This window comes from Nansenia antarctica (assembly GCF_963989245.1).
Source record: "Nansenia antarctica genome assembly, chromosome: 18".
Lineage (NCBI taxonomy): Eukaryota > Metazoa > Chordata > Actinopteri > Argentiniformes > Microstomatidae > Nansenia > Nansenia antarctica.
Genome location: NC_137691.1, coordinates 5344998 through 5355678, shown reverse-complemented (window position 1 = coordinate 5355678; position 10681 = coordinate 5344998). Strand labels below are relative to the sequence as shown.

General features: G+C 43.7%; 1 protein-coding gene across 1 annotated transcript; it reads right to left on the bottom strand.

Annotated features, from left to right (window-relative positions):
- Positions 1–684: 684 nt before the first annotated feature.
- dtx3lb.2 (deltex E3 ubiquitin ligase 3L b, tandem duplicate 2) lies at positions 685–9061 on the bottom strand. Its single transcript, XM_080548532.1, has 11 exons — positions 8995–9061; positions 8356–8463; positions 8154–8246; positions 7846–7920; positions 7237–7338; positions 6006–6243; positions 5226–5368; positions 3940–4933; positions 3530–3819; positions 3125–3342; positions 685–2908 (listed from the first exon to the last, which is right to left on the bottom strand). Exons 1-11 carry the CDS (start codon positions 9022–9024, stop codon positions 2839–2841), a joined length of 2361 nt encoding a protein of 786 aa, XP_080404658.1. The 5' UTR covers positions 9025–9061; the 3' UTR covers positions 685–2838.
- Between the last annotated feature and the right edge of the window lie 1620 nt (positions 9062–10681).

The following is a 10681-nucleotide window of genomic DNA, read 5'->3' as shown; positions in this document are numbered from 1 at the left end:
ATGTCTAACGAGAGGATGAGTGTCTTTCATGTCTAACGAGAGGATGAGTGTCTTTCATGTCTAACGAGAGGATGAGTGTATTTCATGTCTAACGAGAGGATGAGTGTCTTTCATGTCTAATGAGAGGTGAGGATGAGGAAGCTGATGGTGTGTAGAACATTCCAGAAGTGTGGATGCTTCCACGGGTGGGCTGTGTGTGCGTGCGTGTGTGTGTGTACATTAAGTGTGCCGACGCCTCGGCAGGCCAGAGCAAACGATGGAAGGGATGGATCACAGATGCTGTGATGGACAGCAGGACAGCTGTGCTGAGTGTCACCTGTCTGCACCCTTCAGAGGAGACTGCTGCGTCCCCAGTGTCTTAGCCTCCGGTGTGGGAGGAGAGAGGAGACGGGATGATGTTTGGTCTAATAATAATGTATGCCTCTTTTTTTTTTTCTTCCTTCCTTTTTTTTTTCTGCAAGTGCTAGAGATTGTCTATCTGTTAGTACTGATGAATCCTTCTACCACAAGGAGAAGAGAAAGATCTGTGCTTTTTTACACTTTTTGTAACGGCTCCCATCTGAAATTCATTCCTTTCTTTCTTTCTGTCCCTCGCGTTGCGTTTTTCCTCCACCGTTCTTCTTTTAGACGTTTGTGACCATCTCTCCATCTCCCCCGTGGCCTGCTGCTAACGCTACCGCCGCTCTGGTCACTCTGACGTGTCTTTAAGCTCAGCCGCTGTCCCACAATGCTGCTTGTGTCAGGTGATCAGCCATATTTTAATGCATGTAAAAAAAAAAAATACACAAACAAACGTAACTAGAATAACAAATCCTTATTTTTTGCTTACCTGTCAGCAAGTGTTATTTAGATTTTTTAGCTGTCGCATCTTGTTTGTCTGTTTTTTTAATTGAGAGGAGAGATGAGTATAATTTTACTTAAACTTTTTTTTTTTTGCAAAATCATACATGCATTCTTGGATTGAAGTTGTTTTTAATTAGTCCTTATTTTTTAATGAAAAATTACACATAGCTTTTATAGTACAACATGCATGGAGGCTCAAACTTTCTTCTGGAAAGAGAATAATGTTTTAATTTTTGCTGGAGTACTTTACAACTAAATAACAGATATTGTTATAAATAAAATAAAAAAAACTGTACAGAAAACAATCGGCTAGTTTTGTCTTCTTTTAATGTTTGCTGAGATTTCATTTGAGTCACCTGGTGAGGTTATGACTGTAATGAATCTGTTTAGTGTCACCGTCACATCTCTAGCTAGTAGGCTTACAGATCAAGCTTGTGAACTTAGATTTGTCGTGTTCTCGTCAACAAACCAAGCTAAAGCGGGGTACACACAAGGATTTTCTGCGATTTCAGCGATTTTCGGATGGCTGAAAACAACAGAAAACGCCCGGTTATCAGATGGCTCTTAACATTTTCCTATAACAGAATCCTGTGGTGTGAGGTGTGTTAAGTCAATCAATTGTCAATTGTCAATTGACTCTCCCGACAACCTACTCGGAAAATGGGCGTGGCCGGCAATCGTAAATGTGAAATGTGTTCAATAATTACGACCAGAAATCATAGGGTTGCCAGATTGTTTGGTGGAATTAGCGGTTTCAGACTGTGGTTAGGGTGGAAAATGTCATTTCCATCTGGCAACCCTGCTCGCGAGTCCAACTATAACGTAGCCAATCAAGAAGCGAGCTGACTTCTTCTTTTCGTTATTGGGCACTTTATTTGCCCTGTCGCACATGGTTGTCTCGTACAGGTCAGTCAGGGTACTACGTTAGATAATAATAATAACTTTATTTGTATAGCGCTTTTCCTGCAAACGTTGCGGCTCAAAGTGCTTTAATCATTATATAATCTTAATTTAATTGTTTTGTAATTTAAAGGCAATATTAAAAGGATGGGTTCACGCGAGATTTCTGGCTTGGGGAACGAGACTCTAGAGAGTCCGGAATCTGTCGTTCCCCAAGCCCATTTTCCGAGCAGGCTGTCGGGAGAGTCAATTGACAATTGATTGACTCTTAACACACCTCACACCACAGGATTTTGTTATAGGAAAATGTTAAGATCCATCTGATAATCGGGCGTTTTCTGTCGTTTTCAGACATCCGAAAATCGGGCCAAAATCGAGCAGAAAATCCTTATGCGTGTACCCCGCATTAGCACAGAAAAGTCTGAAACAGAAAACATTGCTTTCATAATTGTATTTGTTCTTCTCAGTATCCAATCACCACACCAACGCAAACGTAGAAATGGAAAGCTCTGGAGTAGATTCTATAAGTGTCAACAATTTAACTTTTCCAGAAACATTGTTGTGGCTCTACAATGTTGCTACAGACTCAAGCAAAAATCTAAAATAAATGTCATTTGTGAAGCAATACTAAACAAAGCTAAGGCTTATTTAGACATAACATGTTTAACAGTTATAATCAGTTACAGAGCAGCAATGGGGATCACCCGCAGTTAATCACAACTCGGTTTGAGGGGCCATTTTAAACAGATGTAAACTGAACTACCGTATTTTCCGGACTATAAGTCACACTTTTTTTCATAGTTTGGTTGGTCCTGCGACTTATATATCAAAATATATATAATTTAACATGTTTTAAATGTTAATTCACACTGACTGACATGAACCAAGGAGTAAACATTACAGTCTACAGCCGCTAGAGGGCGCTGTAGCTCTAGGCTTGTGACAACTATATGCTGCTCCTGATCGGACTTACATAATGTTTCTTTCCTCTTCATGACGCATTTTTTAACATATACACCGGAGCGACTTATAGTCCAGAAAATACGGTAGTTACTGACTAGTCATCCACTGCCCTGGCCTCGTTCCATGTTGATGTCATTCAATGCCTTTGGCTTTCAGCTCATCCTTCACTCTGCTTAGGTAGTCGGGGTCAGGATATCCAAAACTGTTGAAAAACACAAACCAGAGTTAAGCCAACTCTGCCAATTCATCTGAACTGATGACCAGGGGTTGTGCGGTTGAAATCTCAAGTTGTTACCCCAAGACAATGTACAACCAAGTAGCGTGAAATACCCTGTAAACGTCGACACATGAACGCTATGCAAAGATGTTGACCATGTGGTTGGTTAATAATAACCATGCCCATAATTTGCTAATGCACCTCTGTGGCCCCCCATGGGTGCTGGTCTTGTGGTGAACGTCGTTCCAGGTCACAGTGTCCCCTGCCCCGCTGGTTCTGGAGGTCCCAACAGTGAAGATCAGCTTCTGGTCAAACGCCCTCCTCAGCAGCTGGAGCACAGCCTTGCCCTCCTCGTTGTTAGGTAGATAAGCTGTTCTGGTGGCCCCAGAAAAGTGCTTTCCAGGGTTCTCGTGTCTCTCCTGCAGTGGTGCAGATCAGTGTAGGAATAAGAGGCTGGACACCGCGGTAATGTAATGATAAATATAACAAATAAGAGTTAATTAATTAATCACATTGCCATGTTTAGAATTAGCAAAGAATATAATACCTACAGTAGAGTAATCTGTTGTATTAAAAATACATTCCTCCAAAACTCAAGGCTCTTACCGTTTGGCGTCCACTTGGAATATCATAGTTGATGACTATCGTGCCACAGCCAGGGAAGCCAGGTAGGCTGTTAGGCCATGTATGACATGACATGGTTCCCTGTGGCTGGTTTCCCTCCACCTTTCCAAACACTTTCTTACACACAGGACAGGTGGCTCCCAGGCTCTCCACTGATCGCCGTATACATTCTTTACAAAACTCGTGGCCGCATTCCAACTTCTTCTTCTTCTTGAATGTATCCATGCATATGGGGCATGTCTCCTCTTTATCATCTCCTGTTCCTCCTCCTCCTGCTGTCTCTCCTCTTCCTCCTCCTGCTGTCACTCCTTTTCCTCCTCCTGCTGTCTCTCCTCTTCCTCTTCCTGCTGTCTCTCCTTTTCCTCCTCCTGCTGTCTCTCCTCTTCCTCCACCAGTTGCTCCCGCCGTGGTTGCCCCGACACTGGACCTGGAGCCTCCAGTCGGCCCGATCTTCTCCTTGTCCTCCTCTCTAAAGACGGGTCCACCCAGCTTCACCTCCAGATCTTCGACAGCAGGGCCCAAATGCTCCGGTAGGCCGACCAGCCTCCAGGGGCCGTAGTGTTCCCCTGCCCAGACGTAGGGGTGTTGAGGACGGATCTCCTTCAGTTTGTCCCTTACGGTCTTCTCCTGGTTAGGGTTCTGCGGAAAGCAGGACATCGTCGTTGTGGCGACCCTCTGGTAGAGGTGCATCAGCGCTCTGAGGGCGTGGATCTCCAAGGGGGCGGCCTGTCGGCCATTTCTTTTAGGCTTGGCGCTCACTCTAACCTTCCCCTGAGAAGAGTCCGCCGTGAAATCCACACCGAATTTACTCTGGATGTCGTTTATTTTCTTACCGAAAGTGACGGTCAGCAGGTCCCAGTGGATCTGGTCCATGGACAGCCCGGTGGATAACAATAACAGTGGGTCTTTGATATCCATACTGATCTTCTGTGGTATATCTGTAAAGCCCAATCCAGATCCTTCAGCAGCTGAGGAATGTACTCCAAATGCCTTCCTAACGGCCTCAATCTTAGGTCTCGGCCCGAACAAGTGGCACTCTTCGGAGGACGCAATCAGCACCAGCTTGGCCTCCTCATACTGGATCTTCTTCAGTGTATCCATGATCTGGTCTCTTTGATCTGCATCTTTCAGAGGGATGGTGTGGCAGGCCATATCAGCTGAACACTTCCGGAAGAGGTCAGAGAACTCCTCAAAAGCTTTTTTAGGACGCGGATTTGAGGTTTTCGGTTTGATGGACACTTTAACTTCCTCCGTGATTTCAACTCCGTTCTCCTCCTCTATGCGCTTGATCTCCTTCCTGTAGGCCTGAGCCACGAAGCAGTACTGCAACAGTGGGACGTTCCCGCTAGATTCCTCCTGTGCAGGACTTCCTGCTGCAGCAATACTCTGTAGAACAAATTATGCAATAAATGGATAAATCAGGGTTCCTACAAGTTTCAACAAGTCAAATTTAATACCTTTTTAGACCTCTTTGAATAGAATTTTAAACCTATTCGCGACACCATATGATAGATTTTTGTCTAGTGATCACATTGACCAGGGATGTGCACTGTGCAACCAGCAGTATTGCAATAGCTAAATTGGATTGTTAAGATTATTAGAATTGATTGTGATCATTAGAATAAGAAATTGGTCATCATATTGACAGAAAGAAATCAGCCGACTTTGCTTTACATACATTGTGTAGAGTGAGCAGTGTTGTTGGAGGAGGGGGATCCATTGAAGTTGTTGGCCTCTGGTGAAAGTGTACAGTGGCTGATGTGCTCTTTGAGTCTCTGAAGTTGAGGTGCGCCGCTTTCTGCTGCAGAAGAGCTTCCAGGGCTTCAATAAAAATCAGATGAATACATTTATCTCTGAAGTAAAAGATACCTCAGAAACGGCCACGTTATTGCAAAAGTAAACCTGTCATTTTCAATAACCATCGTCACTAACTTTGAGCCCCTAAATACTTTAAACATGAATCATTAAATCGTTTTTTTATCTGTGTGTATTCACCTTAAGATGAAAATAACAGGTAAAAACTAATGAATGATTAATGATGACTATTTTTCTCTCAGCAATACCCTCACAGATTAACACTAGAACAGCTGTGCCTTTTTTACCTACTATTAGAGCCGCCTCGGGGGTCCAAATGACCGTAGTCTTTACAATGGTAAGCTGCTACGTACACACAAAGACCACTAGTTGGCGCGTCTTGTAAATTAGCCTGCCTCCTACACAGAAAAACGGCAAAATAGCTTTATACTAGCTTATCCTGATGTGATTTTGCAAATGTAAAGATACTGGGCGGTAGAACGCACATATCTAGGAAAAGTCATGAAAGGATGGTCCTGAAATTTGATCGAGTGCAAAGATCTAAAAAACGTTTTGGTCAAATGCCCCCACCCGTGGCTGTTCTAGTGTTAAGTGTGTAAAGAGGGAACATGTCTGACTGTCGGCAAATGTAGGTCACTCTAACCTGAAGAGGGTTGTATCTTGGCCTCAGCAGAGCATCCAGTGACGTGAAGAAAAGTGATAGAGCATAAAGGTTTTGTAACACCAAAGTCATGGCTATTAAACCATGACTGGAGAGATTTCTCGAGTATGGAGTTCCATTTCTGTGGTAGTTCTGCCCGAGGCCATTCCACCGTGATGTAGACTGTGGCCTCGTCCGGAGGTGCCGAAGGCTGAATGTCCTCCTCTGATCGATACAGTTCCTGAAAAGAATTACCGACCGTTATTGTGTTGACTTAACCTTCAGCAACGTACACATTTTGGCTATGGGGGATGGGGAGCCATCTGCAATGCTTAGTAGATGATTAGGCTAGATCAGGGGTGCTCACACTTTTTAGGCTTGTGAGCTACTTTTCAAATTACCAGCTCAACAAGATCTACCAACCAAATAAAACATATTGCCATTGCTGCATTGTCTGTCTGTGTGTGTCTGTCTGTCTGTCTGTGTGTGTGTGTGTGTGTGTCTCTGTCTGTCTGTCTGTCTGTGTGTGCATGTGTGTGTGCTTGTGTCTGTCTGTCTGTCTGTCTGTCTGTCTGTGTGTGTGTGTGTGTGTGTGTGTGCTTGTGTGTGTGTGTGTGTGTGTGTGTGTGTGTGTGTGTGTGTGTGTGTGTTGTGAGGCGGCGCGGGGCTGAGTGATGCCCTCTCCTGTGTGGTCCAGACGGGAGGCGTCCCCGTCTACTTTTCAAAAAAAAAAATGTTTTTTTTTTCCCCCCCCCAATGCCGTGTGATCTACCCACACTACCTTCGTGATCGACCGGTCGATCGCGATCGACGTAATGAGCACCCCTGGGCTAGATAGAAGAGGATAGCCTCACACTGGCTCCTCCGGACAAATATGAGCCGTAATTGACAGTGGCAGAAACTGATACTTAGGAACAGCCGTGCCTTTTTACCTACTAAAAGAGCCGCCTCGGGGGTCAAAGTACCCCCTCTTTTTCAATGCTAAGCTGCTATTAACACACAACGACCACTAGTTGGCCGCTCATAAATTAGCCTGCTTCCTACACAGAAAAACTGCTAAATAGCTTCATACTAGCTTATGCTGATGTGATTTAGAAAATGTAAGGATACCGGGTGGTGGAACGCACATATCTAGGAAAAGTCATGAAAGGAGGGTCCTGAAATTTGATCGAGTGCAAAGATATAACACTTTGGTTTTTTACTCACAGCTGATTAAGTGTTAATGAAACCTTACCTCACCACCAGCAGCTTGGGAATTACCAGGTGTAGGAGGGCCAGTGACATCACCAGCAGGAGAATCATCCACATTCATCTCTTTGGAATAGGCAGGCTGAGGCTACACAGAGTATGACAGTGATACAAACTCAGCCATTCCTGCCAGCAACAGCAGGTTCGTTGGTGTGACAGAGGCTGTTGTCTGCCTGAGGCTAGATTCGATTTCCCGTTAACGACACTTCTGGTAGCTAACTTCTGGTAGCTAGCAACCCTTACCCTACAAAAAACAGTTTGTTTTGGCACGGGCGATGCTACTTCAGATCTCAGGGAGGGTGACGTCATTGGACGATGGATACTAACACATACAGATACGGTGCTCAAACCTGCTACATAGGGACACTTTTAATCATATGTAAATACAGATTATACTAATAATATGAAAATATTGCTCATACTAGGGACAGTGTATGTCTCACGCCACATACACATTCAGATAGTCCCTCAGACAACTGTTAATGTTGGCAAATGTATATTGATATTATTATATATTGATTATAGCCTACTACAGAAGAGAATTTAAATATTGAACACAAATAGTCACAACTATTGACAAATAAAATGTACTCACAAGACGACTTCCACTTTTTGCCTTGCGCGAAACATTCTCCTGGGTTGCTTCATCAGACTCATCGGATGTATAGTGCTTGATAAAGGATAATTCAACATGAATTTATTGTCAATCTTATTTACTGTAATCTTACCACAGGTACAGTAATTCAGAGAAACTGCTCCTGAAAAGGGTAGTCTCAGAATAACTACTTATTAGTTTAAAAAACGATTAGAACCCGAGAGGACTAAATCATGGTGTACTGATGTCTGTATAGTAATTTTGTCATAACTGAACACTATCACACCAGTACTGCGAAAACTCCTTACTTCTTCATTGGCGGATTCAATAGAGCCAAGAGCAGAAGCTGATTGTGGCTGTTTTTTTATCACTGCATCGTGGTACGGGGGAGTAGAATGGGCCTAAAATAGACAGCGGAGAGTTACCAGAATTGTCCTTTTTGTATTATTGGACATGAATAACGAGACCTAAAAAAACGTTTTGAAGTGAGTGCAGACGGTGAATATTTACCGAATGATTCCACCCAGTGGGGTTTGTTGCAGTTGGAGGCAGCGGTGTGCCATGCTGATCTCCTCTGGGAGCGGAGAAAGACTGGTCTCCTCTGGGAGCGGAGAAAGACTGGTCTCCTCTGGGAGCGGAGAAAGACTGGTCTCCTCTGGGAGGTGAGAAAGACTGGTCTCCTCTGGGAGCGGAGAAAGACTGGTCTCCTCTGGGAGCGGAGAAAGACTGGTCTCCTCTGGGAGCGGAGAAAGACTGGTCTCCTCTGGGAGCGGAGAAAGACTGGTCTCCTCTGGTAGCTGAGGAATACTGGTCTCTGCTGTCAGTAGGGGAATCCTGGACATGACCAAAGAGGAATAAACATTTGGATTGTGCATGCTCAAGTGTAAAGAGGCACGGGCACAGTTCAAAGTTATAGAGCGATCACATTAACCAGGTATGAGCAGCCATCAAAGTATTGTCATACATTGTCATCATAGTACCGGTATATGCATTTGACATTGTCATGAGGCACAGTTCAAAGTGGAAATATTTTGGATATCATCCCATTAGACTACTAAGTAAACTATGAATCCTTCTAAAGGAGCTCAGAGGGGCATCTCAGGGGCAATCTCAGGGGGTTGCACTTTGCACCTGCCTTGATCTACTTACTTGCCAATCCATATCCTCATTGTCTGCCATGATGATGTTCTGCCTCTTCGCTTCACCACTCGGTATTTTCACTTGAAGCCTTTGCTGTTTCAAGAATGATCACATCCGTCACACACACACACACACACACACACACACACACACACACACACACACACACAATCTATCGACTATCTGACATCCATAAATGACCACATGCGCAACACCACAGAATCAAAGTAGATCCAAGTTTCACTTTCGTTTCACTGGAAACTTTAAGTAAGTCAAACATTAGGGGTCGGTTTCACAGACCAGGTTTAATAAACCTAGTCCTGGACTAAAATCACGCTTTCACACTGGGGGAAGTCTAGAATTAATCTTAAACCTTGTTTGTGAAACGGGGCCCTAGATATTCCAATGATGCCAGTAGATCGTTTTGTTTTATTTTAAATCCTGCTACTTTTTCAGTTCAGTTGAATTTCGCTGATGTTTCTCTTGATTGACAATTATTGACAATGACGGGTGACAATTCGTGACGTTGAGTTTTTTTACATAATCTGATCCATTAGGTGTTTATTACCGTAATGCCTGTGTGGTGTTATTTTTAAAATGTTGACATGTTTGAGTTAGAAATTCATAAAATACAAAGGTTCCATCTCACAAAACATAATGGAATGTAAAAACTTTGACGCTCAATATCTCTGAACTGCCCTAAACGGAGATAGAACCTTCTCATTCTAAACGGAGATAGAACCTTATCATTCTAAGCTCACGAATTAACTAACCCTGTTTAGTTAATTAAGGTTACTTACCAGAGCTCTGGACCCTACTGGCATCTGCGATCAAGGCAGAAACGAAAGTAGCAACTCAACTCCTCCTCTTCCTCCTCCTCAGACTCAATGAAAAAGCTCATCATCGAAGAAGCCAGATTCTGCAGATCACTATCTATGGCAAATATAGGCTATCAATGCATGTCCAGCATTGTGAGCATGTGCTAATCTACACGTAATCTATGATGCATTTCAACACACACATTGTCAGCAAAAAAAAAAAAGTAAACAGTTCGTCTCTCTGACAGTCCGACACGTAACCACTAGGGGGCGCTGATGTCCAAAGTGTGAGGGCTCCTGCATTGGGCACAGAGGGACACTCCAGGGTTCACCTCCATGCCCATGAGTGAAAGAAATCTGCCTACTTGTTGTAGGTGTTGTTTATTCCTAGAAAGGGAGTGCTCTTCAGGGGGGGAATACCATTTGGTTATTTCTACTATTGTGTATTGTTAAATGAAATGAACGTTTCGCAGGACATCACAACAGCTGTCTGTGTCATTTTCCGCTTGGGGACAGTTAGTCAGTACAGGAGAATAATGACCCTTAACTGAATTCAGCTTCTGAAACTGCCAACGTTCTTCTTTGTGTCCGCTTTCATGCAATTATTATTCAAAGTCCTGATGATGGTTTATGAACCAGTTGCCAATAGTGATCAGGGGGGTATTCCACCAACGTCACTTAAGGACAGTCAAGGCTTATTTTGATAAATCCCACAAGATTGATAACCTGGATTTTCCTTTAGCGACGTTGATGGAATACCCCCCAGATTGTTGAGCTAGCCTCCCCAGGCATGGTGGTGAACAACAATAAATTCCAAGAAAAGGACACGGACACCACACGTAAGGTGCGAACATGTTTATTCTGCTAGGGAGGATGCA